This window comes from Gaeumannomyces tritici (assembly GCF_000145635.1).
Source record: "Gaeumannomyces tritici R3-111a-1 unplaced genomic scaffold supercont2.3, whole genome shotgun sequence".
NCBI lineage: Eukaryota > Fungi > Ascomycota > Sordariomycetes > Magnaporthales > Magnaporthaceae > Gaeumannomyces > Gaeumannomyces tritici.
Genome location: NW_008804547.1, coordinates 2,715,508 through 2,737,376, shown reverse-complemented (window position 1 = coordinate 2,737,376; position 21,869 = coordinate 2,715,508). Strand labels below are relative to the sequence as shown.

General features: G+C 60.0%; 7 protein-coding genes across 7 annotated transcripts; 2 read left to right on the top strand and 5 right to left on the bottom strand.

The window, feature by feature from the left end:
* Nucleotides 1-45: 45 nt before the first annotated feature.
* GGTG_06034 (lipolytic enzyme) lies at nt 46-2,128 on the bottom strand. The gene is made up of 2 exons (XM_009223846.1): nt 1,432-2,128; nt 46-1,325 (listed from the first exon to the last, which is right to left on the bottom strand). The coding sequence occupies exons 1-2, from the start codon at nt 1,600-1,602 to the stop codon at nt 150-152; spliced, it is 1,347 nt and encodes a 448-aa protein (XP_009222110.1). The 5' UTR covers nt 1,603-2,128; the 3' UTR covers nt 46-149.
* A 316-nt stretch (nt 2,129-2,444) lies between these two features.
* GGTG_06033 (hypothetical protein) lies at nt 2,445-4,121 on the bottom strand. The gene is made up of 3 exons (XM_009223845.1): nt 3,956-4,121; nt 3,685-3,868; nt 2,445-3,595 (listed from the first exon to the last, which is right to left on the bottom strand). Exon 3 carries the CDS (start codon nt 3,584-3,586, stop codon nt 2,918-2,920), a length of 669 nt encoding a protein of 222 aa, XP_009222109.1. The 5' UTR covers nt 3,587-3,595; nt 3,685-3,868; nt 3,956-4,121; the 3' UTR covers nt 2,445-2,917.
* A 2,777-nt stretch (nt 4,122-6,898) lies between these two features.
* Nucleotides 6,899-8,986, bottom strand: GGTG_06032 (hexose transporter; the record flags this gene model as incomplete). The annotated part of the gene is made up of 6 exons (XM_009223844.1): nt 6,899-7,175; nt 7,258-8,105; nt 8,185-8,331; nt 8,418-8,521; nt 8,615-8,740; nt 8,820-8,986. 6 exons carry the CDS (start codon nt 8,984-8,986, stop codon nt 6,969-6,971), a joined length of 1,599 nt encoding a protein of 532 aa, XP_009222108.1. The 3' UTR covers nt 6,899-6,968.
* Nucleotides 8,987-10,754: 1,768 nt separating this feature from the next.
* On the top strand, nt 10,755-15,006 carry GGTG_06031 (DNA mismatch repair protein MSH3). The gene has a single exon (XM_009223843.1). It carries the CDS (start codon nt 10,948-10,950, stop codon nt 14,392-14,394), a length of 3,447 nt encoding a protein of 1,148 aa, XP_009222107.1. The 5' UTR covers nt 10,755-10,947; the 3' UTR covers nt 14,395-15,006.
* Nucleotides 15,007-15,339: 333 nt separating this feature from the next.
* GGTG_06030 (hypothetical protein) lies at nt 15,340-16,257 on the top strand (the record flags this gene model as incomplete). Its single annotated transcript, XM_009223842.1, has 1 exon — nt 15,340-16,257. One exon carries the CDS (start codon nt 15,340-15,342, stop codon nt 16,156-16,158), a length of 819 nt encoding a protein of 272 aa, XP_009222106.1. The 3' UTR covers nt 16,159-16,257.
* On the bottom strand, nt 16,243-18,984 carry GGTG_06029 (feruloyl esterase B). Its single transcript, XM_009223841.1, has 3 exons — nt 18,448-18,984; nt 18,273-18,377; nt 16,243-18,184 (listed from the first exon to the last, which is right to left on the bottom strand). Exons 2-3 carry the CDS (start codon nt 18,284-18,286, stop codon nt 16,303-16,305), a joined length of 1,896 nt encoding a protein of 631 aa, XP_009222105.1. The 5' UTR covers nt 18,287-18,377; nt 18,448-18,984; the 3' UTR covers nt 16,243-16,302.
* A 344-nt stretch (nt 18,985-19,328) lies between these two features.
* GGTG_06028 (hypothetical protein) lies at nt 19,329-21,432 on the bottom strand. The gene is made up of 3 exons (XM_009223840.1): nt 20,423-21,432; nt 20,285-20,355; nt 19,329-20,204 (listed from the first exon to the last, which is right to left on the bottom strand). The coding sequence occupies exons 1-3, from the start codon at nt 20,656-20,658 to the stop codon at nt 19,615-19,617; spliced, it is 897 nt and encodes a 298-aa protein (XP_009222104.1). The 5' UTR covers nt 20,659-21,432; the 3' UTR covers nt 19,329-19,614.
* Nucleotides 21,433-21,869: the final 437 nt, after the last annotated feature.

The window sequence follows — 21,869 nt, the reverse complement described above, 5'->3', positions numbered from 1 at the left end:
GTACCCCCCGACCCCCCGCCCCCCCCCCCCCTACCTCCCTCCCACTCCCTCTCCCCTTCATGTTCGTTTCTTCACTGTCATAGCTTTGGTGTAAAGCTCGATTATGGTGCTATAGTCATCCCTCAGCATGTTGGGGCCTCTCTTTCTTCTTACAGCATCTTCCAAACCCCATCACGAAACCGACTGAACAGCTCCAGGTCGATACTCTCACCCATGGCCTTGTAGCCAGCGGGACTGAGGTGAAGATAGTCCCCGACATCATACTGTGGAGCCAGGCGGGTGTTGTTGGCCGGGTCCCTCACCAGCTTGTCAAAGTCGATGACGGCGTCAAACCGCCCGGAGGTCCGGATCCACTCGTTCACGGCCAACCTGGCCTTCTCTCGGCTCGGCTCACCATAAGCCTGGCCGGGGCCGCTCATGGGGGTGATGGTCGCTCCAAAGGCGGCGATGCCGTGGGCGTGGAGGCGCGTGACCATCTGCTCGTAGGCAGACACGATCCGGTTCTGCGTCTCGAGCTGCTCTGCCTCCCTTAGCCCCGTGGTCCCGATGTCGTTGACGCCTTCGAACACGAGAGCATATCGCACCGACGAGCCTGCCAGAACATCACGATCCAGGCGGCTCAGCGCATTGGGGCCCAGGCCATCACGAAGGATTCTGTTGCCGCCCGCCGCTTGGTTAATAACGGATACTCCAGCCCCGGCCGCAACGAGGCGGTCAGCGAGTACGTCGGGCCAGCGATTGTTGCCGTTGGTGGTCGACCCGCGACCATCGGTGATACTATCCCCGACGATGACGAGTGCCGAAGACGATGAAGACGACGACGACGACGACGACGCGGACGAAGAGCCGATAAAACCCTCGACACGCGAGAGGAGATACCAGTGGTCTGTCTTATCAACACCGGGGCCGGAGAAGTTCGCAGCGCCGACGGTGTTGCCCGGGGCGAGCCAGGACGTGGTCCTGGAGCCCGGGTGCGACGTGACGCTGTTGGTAGTCTGGCCCGTGGCGAGGTAGATGTCGACAGTCAGGACCGAGAGGGCGGGCAGGGGCAGGTCCTTGATGGGGTCGCTGACGACTCGGGCGCCGACGGGGACCGTGAAAGAAGACAGACCGCCCGAAAAGGTCACCTTGTGCACGCCCGCGGCCGGGTCGATGGCCCCCACACCCGCGGCGTTTCCGGCGGGCAGGGACACGGCCACGGCGGTGATGGGCAGGTCGGAGCCGCCAAACGCGTTGCTGATCTGCAGGCGGAAGACGGGAGCGGCGAGGGTCACCCTGATGGTCTGTCGGATGGTGGCGTTTTGGAACACAACACCCGTTTGGTTCTTGGGGGCAGGCCGCCGAGGCTTGTCAGTTTAAGCCGCAAGAGGATACAGACACAAAGTGTGGCCCTCGTCGCCCTCTTGCTCGCTTCCCCACATCTCAACTCACATAAGGGGCCGGAGGCAGGTTCGCCGGCTCGGTGAGCTGGGGCATGGATCCCCATATATCCACCCATCTGCCATTAGAGTTGCACTTGGCCGTTGAGGCAAAAGACAGAAAGGCGAGAACGAGGGCGAGTGCCATGGTCGAGTGCCGCCACAGCAGCAGTGGTGTCGCCATTGCTGATGGTCAGCCGGGCTGCTGTTGGTGCCTGAACGTTTCCGGCCCTTAGGGATGCGGGAGCTCTTTTGAGCCACGTTGAGCCCACACCGGGAGTCTCTGTGCTGGTCCATCCCATCTTATACTGGCAGACTGTCGAGCCTGGAAAGGCACCCGAGGCGCACGACGTCGCCCAGCCCCCAGATTGCAGGACACATGATGATTATCCAGGGTTATTTCGACGCAGGAACGGCGGGGCGACTCGCCAGAGACGGCATCTCATCAAGGACGACCAAGGCAGCGAGCGGGGCTCCGGCCGCTCGGAACATTTGTTGGGGTCGCTTTGGGGTCATCTTGTCGCAGCGGGACGAGGCCGGCCACCCTCGTCGTCCGGTTCGCGCGGCGCATGTCGGCTCAAGATTTTCCATCAGCTGGAGCCCTGCAACGAGCCGGTGGAGCTTCGGCTGTCTCCTCTGGCATTCAGCCTAAAGGCCGGTTGCCAGCGCCCTCATTTTTCAGGGCGTATACCGGGTGGGGAAGAGATGCATATCCACGTCTGAGTTGGGATTCATCGTGGAGAATGCGGAGGTGGGCAGGTGCTTTCCCCAGAACCCCACTATGATGCAGGTTGGGCTCACAGTTGAGGTGGCTCCAGCAGGTGGCTCCAGGCGGTTCCTGCCCAGACTGGTCATTGGACTGCAAGCCACAGTTGCCGAAACATGGGCATTGATGCACTTGGATGGTAAGACGAGCACGATATTCTGAGGCCATGCAAATTCTGCATGACTTCGTTTTTTTTTGTGTGTTTTCATCCAAGACGATCCAATCAAACGCCATGACGTGAAAGCAGAACAAAGAGATGACCCGAGTCCAGCCAATCAAAATGAGAAAAAGGAAGCAAGAAACCAAACGCCGAGTAAGATAATGCCATGTCTAGGCGTGTTGCAAAGAAGGGAAGAAAACATGGAGAATGCTAACCATAAAGGAGAAGGCCTTCCCTTGGTCTATCAAGACGCTCCGAAGCAATGGGGTATACCTTTTGTCTCCCTTTTTGGTCCTTCTGGCCCAACACCTGCTTTTTCACTCCATCTCGATCCCAATTTCGAACCTCGACGCCGCATGAAAGACAGACAGAAAGCCAACAAGGAGAAGAACAAATCAAGTGAGCCATCAAGTCAGGGATTGGCTGGACGAAGGGTATTTCGCCTTGCAAGGTCAATATAGTCGTTCAGTCGTGAGGAGTTGTGGAACAGTGGTTGTGGATCCCACCGAGGCTGATGAGGCCAAGCAAGGGTAGGGCAGCCCCCAACTCTCCTTCTGTTTTTTGTCAAGGCCACTATTTACGACCCTTGCTCGCCCTGGATCCCGAGCCCTTCTTTGCCGGGGCGTCAGGCTCATCGACTTCAAGTAAAGTCATGGTTGCGAGGTAAGGGGTCGGAACGTCGAATCTGGCGCCAGTGCCTATGAGGTCCCTCTCGACTTCGCTTGGAAGATCTACGTGGGCGAACCCTTCGCTGGAGCTGGTGCTCGGCCGACTGCTCGACGGCGCCTTGGGGTGGTCTCGGGGGCGCTCCGCCTCGGCAGCCTCGGGCTCTGGGTCGCCGGCAGGTGGAATGCCTTCTTGTGGACGTTCCGCGCCGAGGCTCTCGCCGTGTAAAGACTGCGTTCGTGCCCACTGGCCGGCGTTGTTGGACCGATCGGGCAGTACGACCCGTAGTTTCTCGAGAGCCCGGGCTGTGAGACCATCACCGGTCGCGCTGGAGACTGCTGGCTGCAGCACCTGCGGCTTGTGCTGCCCAGTGTCGGCACGAGTAATTTCGGCCCAGCTGCTGGATGAGGAGCACGTATCCCACTCGCCGCCGAGGGGCTTGCCAGCCTCCTCCTTGTCGGCGGAACTCGGTTCCTCGTGGCTGAAGTGCGGCATCTTGAGCCGGGGCGTGCGGGGGCCGGAGGTGGTGTCGCGAGCAGTCTCGGGAGCCGGCGCAGGGTGGTTGAGGTTGTACATCAAGAGAGGCTAGATCACCACCAGGTAGTTAGGGCTGGTCCTGGTCCTGGCATCAAAGCCTGACTGTGGGGGAAAAGAGATCAAAGAAGGACACACACCTTAGGGATTCGCCGTGGTTCTGTCTTGATTAGGCAGCGTTGGGTTGGATTATGATGGGCGACCTTAATATCTACGAAGTACGTAGGTACGTAGCGATGCTGGTGCGGGGTCGTATCTGGTGCTACTTGGCGTTGACGGTACGGGATGGTGGTGGCTGAAGCCGCCGTTGCCTGTCGCCGGCCACTGTTTGTTGAGTTGAGTCGTCATGTCAAAAATGATGAGCGAAAATCTTGGGCACCATCCCGCCTATATAGTTGGGTAGCTACCTACCTCTGTAGTGGCAGGTTGTCAAGTGACTAGTCAATCTGCCGCCGGTTGGTGCTGGATACTGCGCTTGTTGTTTTGGTCCCAGGCTCTACGTGCTGTTAGTCATAAATGATATCTCAGAAAAGACAGCAGTCGTTTCTTTGACGAGTAGGTCGAGTCCACGCAGCTCTGCTTCCGCCCTGGCCCTGGACTGGGCGCATAGGGTTAGCGACAATAGGGGGAGCTAGACTAAATGTTGAGCCAGAGAAAGTATCTCGTGCGCTATATAGGCAGAGAGGCCGCCTGCCGATTTTCTGGGCGCGCTGACAGGCGCCTTTAGCTTATGATGGGTGACAGCGTCAGGGACAGGGACGGCAGGGGAAAGCGAACGACAAGTCCGGACTCGAGGTGCAGGGTCTTGCCATGTTGGAAACGGACGACTTATATCGCCAGGACGGCGGTCGAAGCACAGCAACGGAGGTGGGCTATGCTGGAGGTGTCCAAAACCCCACTCCCCCATCAACATTCTCCGTCTCTCGGCTCTCACCCGCGCCTGCACACCATGAACTAGGTTTTGACCCTTAGTTTCGCTCACGCTCCATTTTTTATCCTCTCCCCCATCCTCCTCGTCAGGCACCGAAGAACGGGGGCAAAGGCCTTACAGGGAGTGGCAGCCGCTCTCCAATAGAAAGCCGAGCCGGAATCATTTACCTGGATTGGGCTGGTACTCCCACCCCGCATCCCCAAGAGCCAGGTTGTATTGACGGTACCTACCGTATGAAGGGCCGATTCGAACAATAGAAAGGACCGAATCCACATCCCTCACCGGCGCCTGCTGCTCTTGATGGACTTGCGAGCACTGCCGTCTGTCTGAGGGCCGCAGCAGAAGCAGTTGGGAGGCGGGGTGATGCTCGGAGAAGCTCTGGTTGCTTCCCTCAACCTCGTATTGGGGGGCTGGCGCTAGACAGGCGCCATCGTGCAACTACGGCCGAACAAGTTGGGCCAAGCAGCCCAGCAAGCCTCATGTTCTGGGCTGCCGTTTCTAGCGCGCCTGGAGCCAATGTTTGACGCCAGACCCAGTTTGGCGACCGTTGCAGCATGTAGGCACATAGGTGGCACCTGTAGCTCACTGCCCCCAGCGCTTCTGCCCGACGCACAGGCGGGATCGATATGCACTTCCGTGCGGGACGGACAGAGCATGAAAGCACCATCACTGCTTATCACAACATGAGGTTTCGACACACCGCCTCGTCTCCCGCGTCCCGGACCAGGCAGGCGACCTGTGATGCCAATGGATGTGAACGGGTTGAGCCGGCTTAAAGATGTGCGGAAACCGAGCGACGAAACGCTGCATGCGATACAGGAGGGCGTGGGCATGATGGATGCCATGTCCGGCGTCACCTTTTCTCGGGTACGCCTAGAGACACACACTCCCGGATCATCGCCAACGCAGCCTCCGTGGAGCACGTGTCTCCAACGGATCCCGCTGTTATATGGTGGCATGGCCAACGCAGGGCTCAGGGGGTCAGCGAGACAGGGCGACGGCACTAGGTACGCATGTTCACCCCGTGCGGCTTCCATCGGAGCTCGCCTCCTTGGATGGCCTGATAAGTTCCATACTGTGGTGATGGTCTCGGTGTTGTGCTCGCATCCGTCTCGGGAACCGAGCGGAGCAACTACGGCTGTATTGGAGAAGAGAAGGGCACAAGTCAGTCTGTCTGGTCAACAAGAGGCGTCTGCATATCTCCGGAGACGCTATAAACGGGCAGCCAGTAACATGACATGACCCTAGCGCTTGCCAGGCCTACGGATAAGGAGAATATGCGACCAACTAATCCGAATGACAAACATGCTGCAAGGTCAGTCTAGTGCACGGCCACATGTATGCATTGAGCTACAGCATGTCACATAGGAACCCCAAACGGCGTGAATCGGGGCCGTTGAGCTTCGGGCACTTGTAGAGGGTGGGATTGAGGCTTGTTGATCGCATCGCGTCCTGCCCCCCCCCCCCCCCCCCCCCCCAAACTGTCGTTGCGTTAAGCGCTAATAAGCTTTCCTTTAACCCTACCGATATCCCAAGCGATATCACAAAGCCAAACCTGGGGTATTTATTTGGCATGCACTGATGGGTTGACATGGCTCCCCGCACTCTGCCTTGAGTGCCTGCTGATATCGAACGATGGAACTGCCGAACTCGCTTTGTTTGTTCCCCAAAACTTGCAGTTTCCATTCCCGCAGGTTGATCGCTGTGGCGCACGGCAAATCGAGCCGCCGCCACGAAAAACGACATCACACAACAGCACGCAATTTACTACCCATTCGGCCTACACCACACGCGTGTTACGAGTGTGCCAGCAGAGCACCCATCTGCATTTGCGCTGACCTGATTAGCAACCACAAGAAAGCTGCATTGCGTCGGTCAAGAAACGAGATCAATGACCACCAAGCCAAGGGCAGACGTGGGATCGTTTCGGGCCGACCTCGACCAATTCCCAATGTGTCGCTCAAGAATCATGAAAAAGCAGCAGCACTGTCCCTTCCTGTGGTCGCACGGGCTTCTAATTGGAAGCTCCCCCAGGCCTGAAACTGCGAATGCAGATGGCCGTTTTGCCAACAAACGACTGCCTTGGCCACTCAGAGGCGGCCTCGGTTTAGAGCCTAGCTTCATCGGGCACCGAGAGAGGGAAACACCGTCTTTCCGCGGCTGCTCCTAGGCCGGGCTAGCATTTTTAAGCAACTTCCCATGATGAAATGGCCATACAGGGTTGAGGAGAACCAGATCACAGTGTCATCCCAAGCCCCTTGGAGAACAAACTATCGATTAATCTGTACGTCCTATCATGCAGTGAAACCGAATCACCGTCTTCCTACATCCATCCCATTGGCGTCGGGTCGGCCACGCAACCGTCCTCCGGGCGCCCAAGCCCGCCAACCACCAACCGCAGCTCGGCTCGGACTGGCCCTCGAGTCGACACGTCTCTCATCTGCTAAGCCCCCGACAGACGGACGCGCTGGCAGCTTGCAAACCAGACGAGAGCTAGGGGCCCGTCGAGGGGACTCGGTCGGAGGCTCGCTCGCCCTTCTCCTTGGCGTCCCAAGTCTCCTTCTCAGCCGCATCGGCTCCGATATCACGCGCAACCTCGGCCCGGTCGCCGTCGATGATCTTGGCGAGCTCCTCCAGCGTCGGGCCCTTGGTCTCGACGTACATGAAGTACACAAACACCATCTCGCCAAAAACCCAGCACTGCGGTTTTTGAAAGCGGCATGTGTTAGTATGGTGCTTCCCAAGCCCAGGAACAAATTTAGGGGTAATCCTGTAGTCTCACCGTGTAGATCAGATACAGCTTCCACGTGTGCCCCTCAAAGTACTTGAAGGCGATGGGGTTGGCGTAGATGTTGAGCGTCAGGGCCGCCTGGACAAAGACGTTCATGATCATCAAGCCCTTGGCCCGCAGCTTGTACGGCAGCACCTCTATGGCGTAGCCGATCAGCAGGCCCGACCAGGCGAGGTTGTACATGATGCCAAAGACCCAGATGAACAGGATCATGGCGTACCGCGCCCCGTCCAGCGACCTCTCCTCGTACAGGCCGGCCGAGAGCGTCCAGAAGACAAACGTGACGAACATGCCCGCCGTCGACGCCAGGAACATGGGCCGCCGCCCGACCCGGTCCACCAGCAGCGCCATGGTGGTGGACACGAGGAAGGCCAGCACCGTCTGTCCGCCGCCCAGGCCCAGCTTGACGGTCGAGTCGCGCACGCCCGCGTTGTCGTACAGGACCGAGAGGTAGTTGGAGATGATGGCGCTGCCGGACCACTGCGAAAAGATGCCGAGCGAGACCAGGACCGCGAGCCGGTAGCGGTTTCCCCTCGTTTTGAAAAAGTCGCCATAGCTGCTGGTCTTGCTGCTCTCGAGCTCCAGCCGCAGCGTTTCTTTAATCTCGCGGAACTCGAACTGCACCGTCGGGTTTTGCGCGTCGCCGTTGCCGTGGTACCTCGCCAGCATGTCGAGCGCCTCGTCCGCCCGGTCCTTTGCGATGAGGAAGCGCGGGGACTCGGGCACCCAGTAGACGAAGGCGAGCTGGATCAGGGACGGGGCGCACTGCCCGATGCAGGGGATGCGCCACGACAGCTCGGTCGGGATGTAGTTTGTGCCGAAGCAAAGCCAGGCGACGCCTGCATCGCGAGAAAAACAGTCTCATGTCAGCAAGAGGGAGACCAGAAGTGGGGGGCTAGACAGCAAGGCCTGACTTACAAAACGATCCCACATTCCAGAGGCAGTTGTAGACCGTCGTCAGACGCCCGCGGTGCTGGGGGTGGCAGATCTCGGTGAGGAGCATGGGAGATGCGAGCTGGGTCAGACTGTTGCCGAATCCGAGCATGAACCTAGCGCCCATGAAGGCTGTTTCGGGTTGACAGATGTCATGTTAGGTGTCTGTGTCTCTAGCACTATCTTGAAAGAGCAGCCAAAGAAAAGGGGCGAGGTACTCTCGATGTTCTGGCAGCTCCCCTGAAGGATTGCCCCGACGGTCATGATAACACAGCCGATGGCAATAGGCATCTTGCGTCCAAAGTTGTCCGTGATCATGGGCCTGTACGAGCACGGTCAATAGGGGGGCCATGACTGGAGGGCAACCCCCTGGAGGGTGCCGATCAGTAAGGGAAGACGCAGGCATCCGACATACACAAAGAAGATGGAGGCCAGGCTGCCGATCTGGTAGAGCGCGCCGAGGAGGCCGAGCTGCTGTCCCTCAGGGTTCCCAAAGAAGCTCTTCCAGGTGTCAAAGTTCTGGATGCTATTGAACAACATGCTGCAGGCCGCCGGGCGACGTTAGCATCATCTGGATCACGGGCTCCCCCCGGCACCAGGCTGCCGTGCAGCTTACTTACCCATCGTAGCCCGTGGTTGCAGAAGCAACGCATAGGATGAAAGCGTAGAAGTAGAGCTTGCGCAGCCCGGGATCCTTGGTCCACTGCACCTTCTCCAGCTGCGGCGCCTCCTCCTGGGCCTGGAGGGTGGCCTCCGTCTTGGGCTTTCGGCCGAGGAAGCCCGCCATGGCTACTGATTTTATTCAAGGGCGAGAAGCGCGGGCAGGCTTAGGTAGGTAGAGGTGTATGTGGGTGATGAGGTTTTCCTAGAAAGAGAGACACCTAGGGAAGACACAGGAAATACCCCGCGCTTTGTTGAGTATATATAGCCGCGTATAGAGGTGTCTGGAAGCACCCCCTTCAAGAGGTCGTTGGGGAAGGAATGCCAAGATAGGATCCGGTCGACCGGTCCGAATGGCGGGTGATATTGGCAAAAACGCCCGGCCGGCGAAGGATCACAGCCGGTGCTCGGCTAGAACAAGTTGACAGTGGGTCGAGATTAGGGTGATGCGGTTAACATGCAGCGGGGAAAAGGTGCAGACTGTCCCAACAGCAGACTCAGGCAGACAGCAAGGCGTGATCGAGACTGCCACGACGGCTCGCGGTCCGGCAAAGCAGTACTAAAGGTGACCAAGCTCTAATGCACGCATCATGAGTGGTGATCGGCTGGGAGGATTTCAAAAGGGTGTACCTATTTATGGCTCCCAGCTCTGGTAGCGAGCAGACACTCGGTCTCGTCACAGTTGTGAGAGTCCTGATCCTTCTGTCTCCCGGCCGGCTTGGTGCGAGAGATCCCGGAGGTTTATTTGGAGGCAGACTCAAGCTTTTGTTCCGACCAGGACATTGTGAGACAGCCACTGATTTGCTATGACAGGCAAGTCTCGAAGTCAAATACCACGAGGACACCAACGCTCTTGGTGATTACCAGCAACTCACCCGTCTAGTGGCTGCAGCAGGGGGTACCGACGAGACAGAAAAAGGGATATAACACCCAGATACTCCAGTCTCGCCGGATATGAAGAGAGAGAAAACAGTACTTGATGCCGTTGTCGTGCTCTGTTTCAGCCCGAGGTTAGTGTAAACTCGGGTGACAAGCTCCGCGTTTCACATCACCCAGTCACGACAACACGTGCTTTTCTGCATTTTGGCAAATAATAAAACACGGATAGGCGCAACGCCCTTTTTGCTTCTTTCGAGAGTCACGTTCCCAAGGGCAGGAAGATGGAGCGCCACCAGACTGTTTGACAGACAGCCAAGGTGAGCTGATAGCTTCATACACGAATGGTAGTCCAGCAAGTATCAGGTGTATCAGTCCGACGGCGGCCACCAGGTTCCAGCCCGCAGAGGAACGCATCTCCCAAGAAAGCCCAACCTAAGGATTAGACACCATCATTATTGCCTGTATTTTAACCAGACGACTGCATCGTCCGAACGGGCCGAATGCTTGCTTGACAGGTGCGCTTGTTAACCTTGCTGCCGTCGTTATAAGCCGGCCTGGTTGCGGGAAGGTGAGATGCCACGTGGGCCCGTCCTCGCTAGGCCGGAATTTCTCTTGTCGTTAAAACTGTCTTACAGTCTGTTCGACGTGAGAGGATCATGATGTTGGGCACTTGACACCTCAGGTTGTCTGCAAGGAGTGGGTGGGTTGGCGAGGCAGAATCATGGAGCACACTCCATCTTGTGCTTCAATGCGAGACATGAAGATTATGCCTTGTTGGGCGTAGATATTGGAATGCCGCATCTGGAAGGATGATGGGTGTAAGACTGTAAGTGTGTGTGAGGGGGAGTGCGGGGGAGGAGCTTTGGACTCGGGCCTGGGCTGATGTTTCTGGGGAAGAAAAAGGAGGAACCATATGCCGGGTCACGTGAGTGCGCACGGGTGGACCGCTGGACGCGGGCGCGTCGTCTGGGCTGCGACGCGTCCATTGTAATTTGATTACGAGACCTGGAAGCTTCAGCTGTCCTGCCTTCCTGTTCAATTTTGGCCAGCCACGTAACGAAAGCCATCGATTCCAGTGAATTCTCGAATGGCTTGTAGCACTCTTTGGTGGTCCTCATTCCCACCATCTTGCCTTTCCTCTGCACAAATTACTTGTCAGGAGTCCTTTCGGGAGCAGGTGGGTGTGCTTGCCGCCTGGGATCAGTAAATATGGCGGGACCACCATCAACCAAGAAGCAGGCTTCGCTCGCCAGCTTCTTCACCCCTAAAACTATCAACGGCCTACGCAAGCCGCAGACACAGCCGCCCAAACCGGAGTCCGAGGCCGCGCCCCAGCCCAAGAAAACCGATGCGGCCCTTGCAAGCGAACGGGTCACCCGCAAGCGACCCCTCGAACCAGATGCCACCGCTGGCAACACCCGCCGAGAGCCCAGACGCAAGCGGTCTAGGCTTGTCCTCGACGATAGCGACTTCGAGGACGATGCCGGGGACCAGCACCAGGACCAGGACGATGGGAGCTCCTACTCGTCATCAAAGCCGGCTCCCGAGATGACAGAGGGGCCGCCGAAACAGACGTCATCGGATTCGGGGAGCAGGACAGAGCGGTATCTTTACGATGGATCCAGCTCTCGTGAAAAGGCCGGCGCCGACGAGGACAAAGAGGAGGACGCGGCAACCATACGACGCAAGCAGGAGCTTCACCGGAAGTTTGTCAAAAAGCTGGGCCACCCAGACAGCATGCTCCGGTGGAGAAGCGCACAAGCAGCCGACACCGCTGGCCCCGACGACGAAGACGGCGACGGCGGCGTTGACGAGGACGAGCCTCCACCACCGGCCAAAGGGAAGAAAAAGGGGGCCAAGACGGGAAAGCTAACGCCCATGGAGATGCAGTTTCTCGACATCAAGAGGAAGCACATGGATACGGTGCTCATAGTCGAGGTCGGCTACAAGTTCCGCTTCTTTGGAGAGGACGCCCGCATCGCCGCCAAAGAGCTCAGCATAGTTTGCGTCTCGGGCAAGTTCCGCTATGACGAGCACTCCTCCGAGGCCCACCTGGACCGCTTCGCCTCGGCGAGCATCCCAGTGCACCGTCTACCTGTGCATGCCAAGAGGCTGGTGGCGGCCGGTCACAAGGTCGGCGTTGTACGCCAGGTCGAGACAGCCGCCCTCAAGAAGGCAGGCGACAACCGCAACGCCCCGTTCGTGCGCAAGCTCACAAACGTCTACACAAAAGGCACATATATCGATGATGATCTGGGCGAGCCGGCCCCCACGACCGAGGGGTCGGGCGCCCCCGCGGGTGGCTATCTCCTCTGCATCACCGAGTCGGCAGCCAAGGGCGCGGGCACCGACGAAAAGGTTGACGTGGGCCTGATCGCTGTGCAGCCGGCCACGGGTGACATCATCTACGATAGTTTCGAGGACGGCTTTATGCGCAACGAGCTGGAGACGCGGCTGCTTCACATCTCGCCCTGCGAGCTCCTTATTGTTGGCGACCTGAGCAGGGCTACCGAGAAGCTGGTACGCCACCTGTCTGGGAGCGCCAGCAACGTCTTTGGCGACAGGACGCGCGTCGAGCGTGTGGCCAAGGGCAAGACCATGGCGGCAGAGGCCTCATCGCACGTCACGCAGTTCTACGCCGGCAAACTCAAGGGCAACTCGCACGACGAGCGAGCGGTGGAGCTGCTCAACAAGGTCCTGGGTTTACCCGAACCCGTCACGCTGTGCCTGTCGGCCATGATTACGCACCTCACCGAGTTTGGGCTGGAACACATCTTTGACCTGACAAAGTACTTCCAGTCCTTCAGCACCAGGTCACACATGCTGATCAACGGCACCACCCTCGAGAGCCTGGAGGTGTATCGGAACCAGACCGATCACAGCGAGAAGGGCAGCCTGTTTTGGGCGCTGGATAAAACAAAGACCCGCTTCGGCCAGAGGATGTTACGAAAGTGGCTCGGTCGCCCCCTGCTCGACAAGGGGCGCCTTGATGATCGGGTGGCCGCGGTTGAGGAGCTGTTTGAGAAGCGCGCGACTGCGCACGCAGACAAATTGCAGCGCCTAGTGGCCAGCATCAAGACAGACCTGGAACGGAGCCTGATCCGTATCTATTACGGTCGATGCACCCGGTCCGAGCTCCTGGCCGTGCTGCAGACGCTGCAGCGGATCGCCGTCGAGTACGCCCGTGTTAAGGAGCCTAGCGAGACGGGCTTCGAGTCGCAGTTGGTCACTGACGCTATCTGCTCGCTGCCGGCCATCCGCGACACCGTCGTGGAGTACCTTAACCGCATCAATCCCGAGGCGGCGCGCAACAATGACAAATACGACTTCTTCCGCGACGACACGGGCGAGGATGGCGAGGACAATGACATCTCCAACCACAAGCTGAGCATTGCATCAGTCGAGCAGGACCTAGACGCGCACCGAGCCGACGCGGCGGTGACGCTGGGACGCAAGAAGGCCGTCGACTACGTCACGGTGGCGGGCATCGAGTACCTCATCGAGGTACCCAACACGGACTTGCGCCGTGTGCCGGCGTCTTGGGCCAAGATCAGCGGCACCAAGAAGCTCTCACGCTTCCACACGCCCGACGTCGTCCGCCTGGTGGCCGAGCGCGACCAGCACAAAGAGGCGCTTGCCGCTGCCTGCGACGCCGCCTTCAAGGCCATGCTGGCATCCATCGCCGACGAGTACCAGCCGCTGCGTGACGCCGTTGCCTCGCTGGCCACGCTCGACTGCCTTCTCTGTCTGGCCCAGGTGGCTGCGCTGCCTGGCTACAGCAAGCCTACCATCCTGCCGTCTTCACATCCGCCCACCATCAGCATCACCGAGGGTCGCCACCCCATCGCCGAGCACACGCTGCCGGGCGGCTACATCCCTTTCACCACCACGCTCGCCGCCCCAGCTCCGCTGGCCCACCTCGTCACGGGGCCCAACATGGGCGGCAAGTCGTCGTTTGTCCGCGCCCTGGCCCTGGTTGTCCTTCTCGCCCAGGTCGGCTCCTATGTGCCCGCCACCGCCGCAAGCCTGACCCTGTCGGACGCCATCTACACTCGCATGGGCGCCAGCGACAATCTTTTCGCCGGCGAGTCCACATTCATGGTTGAGGTTGGCGAGACGGCAGCCATTCTGCGCGCCGCAACACCCCGTTCCCTCGTCCTGCTCGACGAGCTTGGCCGTGGCACCAGCACCCACGACGGCGCCGCCATTGCCCACGCCGTCCTCGACCACGTGGTCCGCGAGACGCGCTGCCTGACTCTTTTCATCACCCACTACCAGAGCCTCGCCCGCGTCGCCGAAGGCCTGGGCCGCGACCTCGTCCGCAACGTCCACATGCGCTTCACCTCGTCCAGGGCCGAGAAGGCCGGGGGCGATACTGCGGACGCCGAAGACGACGTCGACGAGGAGATCACGTTCCTATACGAGGTCACAGACGGCGTCGCCCACCGCTCATACGGCCTCAACGTTGCGCGGCTCGCGCGCATCCCGCGCAAGATCCTCGACGTGGCGGCTCGCAAGTCACGTCATATGGAGGACGAGGTCAAGATGAGGAGGCTTCGCGGCGCTGCGAGGCTCCTGAACGACGTCTGCCATGGGCGTGGCGGCGACGATATGGATCAGCTGGACCACTTAATTTCCAGCATTGAGCAGCTGTGACGCGCGGACTATGTAATAAACAACTGAAGACAATATGTTTGTCTACCCTGCACCAAAATCTATTTAAAGCACCGCGACTAGAACAAGCGGTCTCTTCCCGACTGTGGGGGGGTAACGGAAGATGTATGTTACCGAGCGAATTTGGCACTTTCTCTATACTTCACTGGGGTCTGGTATCACCTGGGCTATAAAGACAAGGAAGGCACCCTGTTTGTACTGTTATCAAGAAGTTGGGTTTGGCCATCTCATCGCCTGGTACGAGATGTATACAAAATTGTTGCGCAGCCAAGATAACAAGAAACCACTAGGTCCAGACCTCGCGCGTTCCTCAATGTTGCCGGAGCGTCCCTAAGCTCAATGGGATGAGCGTCCCAGGCATCATATCTCGGCTCAGATTCCCCGGACCCCAGCATCCCGCCGACGAGTACCTGTGCTGTCAGCGACGGTCAAAGATCTGCATGGTCAGCAACCGCACAACAAGGGCTCTTCCCCAACCACTCATGGCGACGGTGTTCAATCTATTGATCAAACGCCTGACCGAGAGAATCACGTGGCGTTCTGCCTTGATTAATTAACTGGCCACCCTCGGCCGAGTGCTCGTCGACTTTTGCCGGGACGAACCAAGCCATGGCCAGGTGCCAGGCCAATGGAGGCGAGGCCGTGCCGTGGGCTCGGACGTCTATGCTCCTTCTGGCCAGCAGCGCCTGACGCTGCCCGCTTTGTGATATTATGCCCAAGGAGAGCCGTCGGGATATGTCCGGAGAGCTCGTCCTTTCTCTCTCTCTCTCTCTCTTGGACCACTGTGCCCGCCCAAGTCTCTTATATCTCGATCATCTTTACCGCTGGAAAGCTTGTTTCGAGATAACGCGCCATTCGGAGGAACTTGGTCAACATTATACCCACCTCACCCTAACTCCGGGCTGGTAAAAAGCCGAACCGACAGACATGCCAAGTTGGGCGTCGCGCTGCCGGGCCGGCCCGTCCGGCTCTGTCGCGGCCGCGGTCGTCTTTGCACTCCTCGCATGCGCCCCAGCAGCAGTCTCGGCCATGCCAGGCTTGGCCAAGCCCACCGCCGCAGCAGCCCGAGAAGCTCCCGCTCCCGCCCCCGCCGCCCCCTACCCGACAACAAAGACGCGCATCCAGACGGGCACGTCGACGTCGGCGACGACCATGTACCCCTGGAACGACGGCCCCAGCGAGATCACGCTCATCGACGCGTCGACCGTCACGACCTACGAGCCGGGCCCCGTCACCGCCTTCCCCGCCACCGTGCTCGAGACCGAGGTGCACACGCGGCGGCTCACGTCGGTCGTGGCGCGGCGCGGCGCGGCGCGCTCAACGGGCTCGTCGGTGCGCGTCTACACCCTCACGCGCGCCTGGCTGGTGCACCGGCCGGACCCGGCTGTTGACCTGCCGGCGGCCGCGGCGCTGCCGTGCGGGCGGTGCCAAGGGAGGAACAAGGAAATGGAGGGAAAAGAGGACGACGACGACCCACGCTGTAGGGCCAGGGGCCTCCGGACGGCGTGTCAGCGGCAGTGCGACGTGCGCGCGGCAGACGACGGGAACCTGTGGTGCTACCGGCTCGAGCGGCACGAGTACGTGTTCCCGGAGCTGCGCATGGGGAGGGCCTGCTGGGGCGACGGCGGCGGCAACGAGTTCATGCAGCTCAACGAGCCGTGCGCGGCGGGCGACTACCGCGTCGGCTGCGTGCCGTGCCGCGGCGAGGCCGTCAACTGGAACGGGGCAAACTGGATCGATCCGTGATGTATATATTCGGGAATTGTATGATGCCGAGGGAATAAGATACGACATGGAAAAAAGAGATATGATGCATCATATATGCTACAACCTGCTGCTAATCGAACCCCTGTTCCTCCTACATATCATGTCCCTCCCAACCCCCCCAAATCACTGACACACCCAACCAGCCTCGTCGTCCTCCCTGGCCGCGTCCACCAGCACCGCCTTGCGCGGGTACGGGCACAGCTTCCTGGTCCTCGCGACACGCCACCCGGCCGTGTAGGCGGCGGCCTTGAGCACCTCCGGGGCGGCGCCGTCCTCGACCCAGGCCACCAGGCGGCGCAGCGCGTCGTAGTCCGGGTCGGACCGGAACAGCGGCGTGCCCGGGGGCGAGGGCCGCGTGAACTCGGCCGGGGCGCCCGCGACGGCCGCCAGCGCCGCGGCCTGGCCGACGCCGCCAAACATCCACGGCGCGTTCGTGGCCGCCGGGCTAAACCAGCAGTGGCCCATGCCCGGGACGAGGAAGTAGCGGAGAAAGTCGTCGAGCCCCTTTCCGCCGCCCGTGACCTCGCGCGTGCGGTTGTAATAGTGCGTCGTGGACCTCGTCGGCACGAGCCCGTCACCCATACCATGGTACAGTATCACCTTGGCGCCACGGGCACGGAACGGGCGCAGGTCGAACGAGTCGGCGCTGGCTTGGCCCGGGTTGACGCGGCGCGAGTCGCGCACCACGTCCTCCGAGTACTGGCTCAGGCTCCAGGTGGTGTCGTTGTAGAGGAAATTGCGCTCGTACTGCACGTTGGCGACGGCTGGGCTGCTCAGGTACGAGGCCCAGTTGTTGAGCTCCGTCTCGGACGAGAGCTCCATGCCGTTGTGGACGAGGGAGCCGTCAGCCAGCGAGTAGTCCGAGTAGAAAGTCTGCACGAGCTTCACCTGCTCGCCCGTCAGGCAGGCCGTGACCTGGCCCGGCCGGCAGGTGAAGGTGGTGTAGTTGAGCACGCACAGCTCCGGGCTGCTGACGATGTTGTCGGTCACGCCGTCGCGGCCGTCACACTGGAGGCTCACCTGTCGCCGCAGCGTGTCCAGCGGCCCGCCCACCGAAGTATCGGTCGGGTCCAAGATGAGGGAGCCGTCGGACCGCAGGTTGTCCTTGCCGACTTTGGTGGCCCACGGCATCAGGTGCTTGGTGTCCCAAGCGGGCGCCCCGATCAGGGCGCCGTCGAAGCTGTCTGGCTCGCCCTGGATCGCCTTGAGCCCTTGGCGGCCGCCGGTGGAGCAGCCAGTAAAGTAGGAGCGGCGCGGGCTCGAGCCATAGAAGCCCTGGGTAACGTGCTTGGCCGCGGCCACGGACCCGCGCATGGCGCGGTAGCCCCACTCGTACAGGTCAGCCGGTCTGCCGCGGCCCCAGCTAAGATCGAAGCCGGCCGAGTTGTGACCCGTGTCGGTTGACATGGTGGCGAAGCCGTAGTGAGGGCCCGACGCCATGAACGGCCAGTTAATGCCGCCCAGGAACCCGCCGTTTCCGATGGCGAGGAACCGGCCGTTCCAGGCGCCCGAGGCCGTGGGAAGGAGGAGGCCGAAGCGGAAGTCCGACGCCGGCTGGTCCGTGGCGTTGCGCACGCGCACGATAACGGCACACACGGCGGGCAGGCGTGTGGCCGGGTAGGGCACGCCCAGGTTGCCCGCGCCCTCGCCGAAGCTGCCCCCCGCGCCGACGGCCGAGGCCCGCTCCAGCGTCAGGGTGATGCCCGCCTGGGGGAAGGAGCTGAGTATAGGGGCGATTCCCTGGCTGGTGCAGGATACCGCCGCCGCAGCGGCATCCCCCTGCAGGCCCTCGGGCCGCGGTGCTGGGACCCCGTTGACATGACGAGTGGCTAGCAGCCCAAGGGCAAGTAGCAGCGCTGATACCATGATGATAACAGTGGTTGATGCGGGTTCCGGGAGCGGTTTGACAATGTTATTACTAGCAGCAGTCCCACGGAGTGGCGGGCCAGATGCAGATGGTTTTGGCTTGGGGTCCCGGGACGAGGCCCGCCCAGAGAACGAGGACCTGCGGGTTTAATATAATTTATATCAGCGTCCCGACTCTCCGGCGCGCCTCAACTCCTCGTTGCATGCCCTCGCGCTCCATTCCTTACCTTGGAGCCATCATGGTGGCTGCTTGATCCGCGTGTCTGATGCCTCACGGCAGCAGCGCGCGGTCTTGTGGCCGTCCGGAATAGGGAGGTGGCTCGATCCCCAGGCTGAGGCGCTAGTCAGCATGACCAGCCAAGGCGCGTAGAGGGGGGAGTCAAGCAGTCGGTCGGGCCGTACTATTGTCTGCAGAGCGGCACAACGACAAGCAATATTGCAACCACGGGCGCTGGGGCTAGTGGCGATCGTGACCAATGACCAGCGGCTGCGTGCGGAGCGAGGCAATGACCTCGGTGACGGATGCGCCAGATCCCTTTGTATCCCGTTTTGGAGAAGGCAGACCCTCAAGCTTATAGCCAGGCCTGAGAGACGGTAGGCAATCTTTGGTCGTGTCCCCGTGCCGTTCCCAGCTGCGCGGCACGGCGCGGATATTGCAAGAAGGACGGTAGTCGGGTCAGACTAACTAGCGAAGCAGGCTCGCCTAGGCATCGCATATTAACCATGACAGTAGCCCGGTTGCGAGAATGACATCTCAGTAGGAGGAAGTGATGGCTGCCTTGGGCCTCTCGTGCCGACCAGTCACCGGCGTGAGCACATAGGGCCTAAGGCAATTAATTTCCAGCGTAGGACATGTCGGTGAGGTTTGGGCTGGGCAGCAACACACGCGGTCAGCCCTTAAGGCCGTCCCGACGAGAGGGCTCAGCGCTTGTGGCTTCAACCCGTTGGAGGGTCGAATTCTCCGACGACCAGCCAATTGGTGCCGTCTCCTGGGCCAATTCGTCTTACGTCATTGCATGACTGGAGCACGTTTGCGGACAGAATATGCGTGTTTAAATGAAGAGCCCATCTTTCGCAGGCAGAAGGTGCTACCCAGGCTATCGAGGGATGCAACCCCCTGCGTGCCATCCGCCCACCACTTGGCTTCTACAAAGGGAAATTCTGGGGAAGGCCAGCAAAAAGCACACACGAGACCCGTCACTTCCTGCATGGGATTGATCAGTTCAAGCTCATGTGCTCGTCGTGGGTATTTTTAGAGCAGGCCTTGGAGATAGTCACCTGGGATTCTGGGACCCTTTGCCGTTGGTCGCTGTCTGGGCTGTCACAACCAATCACGGATGGACTAGACATAGATTTGAAGAGCTATGTGTTGCCCGTTGTGACAAGTAGGCTCTATTGGTATGAAAGAGTTATGGAATCTCTTAAGGTCTCAGCAGCTCTTTTAATAGAGAACCCAAGTAAAGTTGACATCAACAAGCATCACAACCCAGGTCATCTAGCCTCGAAAAAACTCAGCACCCAACGCCAAAACTCCCGTCCAACCCTCACTGGGAGCACGACCCCATCCCCTCAAACCGCCGACATCTTCCTCGCGTTGACGCCGCTCCGCTTCCTCTCCTCCCACGCCGATGGCCTCCTCTCACCAACAGGCGGCGCAGGGCTACCCCTCTCGCTCCCGCTCTCGCCGGCTCCGGCGCCGAACAGTCCCATCAGCTGCCGCGACAGGCTCCTGCGGCCGGGCGGGGCGGGCTGGACCATGACCTTGAGGTCGAGCTCGTCGCGCTCGCCGGGGACGGCGACGGTGGCGAGGCCGCAGTCGGAGAAGCGCAGGCCCGAGAGGAAGATGTACCCCATGGGGCCGGCCAGGGCGCTGACGGCGGCGCGGCGGCGCGACGCCAGCGCCAGGCCGTGCGCCGCCAGCCGCCGCGCGTGGCCCCGGAACCGATGCGACGGGTGCGTCGCCGTCAGCACCAGCACCACCTGCGGGCCGTACCGCGACAGGAGCGGGCCCGACCCGCCCCGCGTCGTGACCTGCACCGCCTCGGCCACGGCGGCCAGGCGCGCCGCCGACGAGACCTCGTGCTTGGTCGGGGTTGGCGTGTTGGCCGCAGTCTCGTCTGCCGTCGTCAGGCGGGCCGTGTCGGCGGCGTGGCTGAGGCCTGTTTTTTTTGTTTTGTTGTCCTTGTTAGTCAACTGGTAGGCTGATGTGCGGTTGGGACACCGAGGTCGAGAGACTTACTGCTTTGGAAGGCGACAAAGTCTCCCCCGTCCCCGCTCTCGGTGTCCTCGAGGGACCCGGGCAGGCTCCAGCTAGATTCTTATAGTCAGATAAACCAATAACACAAACAAAACACCTGAACAACATCATATCACCTACACAGCCATGGAGACGGGCTTCTCCGTTTCCAGGTCGTCCGAGACGGTGACGAGCCACTGGTTTTTATCGTCGGCCTTGCCGTCGAGCCAGAGCCGGAGGGCGTCGTCGACGAGCTGCACGGCGCCGCCCTGGCCGAGCGGGAAGCAGTACTTCCACACGTGGTCCGACAGGAGCCCGGTGAGGAGGATGCTCCTCAGGTCGGGGATGTCGCGCTCGGTCGCGTTCCGGACCGACATAGCTTGGGACTGCGGGTGGGGGTGGCCTCGAGGTATGTGGGTGGGTGTTGGGGGAGTTTATTGGGTGGGAATAGGGGAAAAGGCTTGATTCGGGAGGATCTGGATAGGGCTTGGAATGGGGAAGATGGGGAAGTTTCCGGTTGCCGCTTCTTGTCTCTGTTCTTTTCCCACCCTTACTCTTCCTTTATCCCTTCTTGGCTTTTTTCTCTTTTTATTCTTTTTTTATATCACCTTTGCCTTGTAACCGAATGCCCTCACTCACTGGACTGCCGACGGCCGTCGGATCTGAAGCCACGGTGAGGTTCGACAAGCGACACAAAGAGGGTGAGTGACCTTCTCCAGAAACCGATGGACGGGCACGGTAAAATACTGCTCCCACAAGAGTGCCATTTGCCGTCATCGAACCAAGACATGGGCAGGCTGTAAAGAGTGTAGCGCGCTGTGGCGTGTTTTTTTCTCGCTGGATCCAGCCGACGTTGCCTGGCTGCCTCCCGCTCGCTCGGCCGGTATATCAAACGTAAACAATATCGACCGGCCCAGCTTGGCCAGGTTACCTCGAGATAATGCATGAATGCATCACCCACCACCCAACCCGAGATCTGGCCAGTACATCACCTGCATGCGACCCTGCCACCTCAGTGGCCGCGCGGCTGGTACGCGAGCGGGGGGCTGGTCTGCTTCCTCTTCCGCCCTCCCGCTCTCAATATCTCCAAATGTACTGGCAGGCAAAGAAGGCAGACCGACAGGTCAGCGCGACTTGCCGATCTCCAGACTAGGGGAGTGGAGGGGAGGGGGACGGCGGGCCGCTGCCCAATGGGCGGGTGGTGTTGGTAATCCTGCTTTTGGGGCAGGCACCTAACCCCGTGCAGAGGCCTAGCGTCCTCACTGGCCCTCCCTACCTCCCCGCAAACGCCAGAACGAGGGCCAAGAAGGAAAGATTGCAGCCGGGGACACACAGCCACCTCCAAGACAAAAAAAATGATACACCAAAAGAACGGAAAAGTGGGGAACTTTCCCCCAAATGGACTCAACAGCCTCTGACAAGCAATAAACAATCAAATGTATAAACTCCAGGAAAATTATAAAAATTTAAAGAAAAATGCCATTTAAAACTGTTGGTTATAAATTTGGTACTTTGAGTTTTTGTAAATTTTTGATAGGATATTCCGCTGGGAAGCCATTGGTGAATGAAATGCTCAATTTTGGTGTAT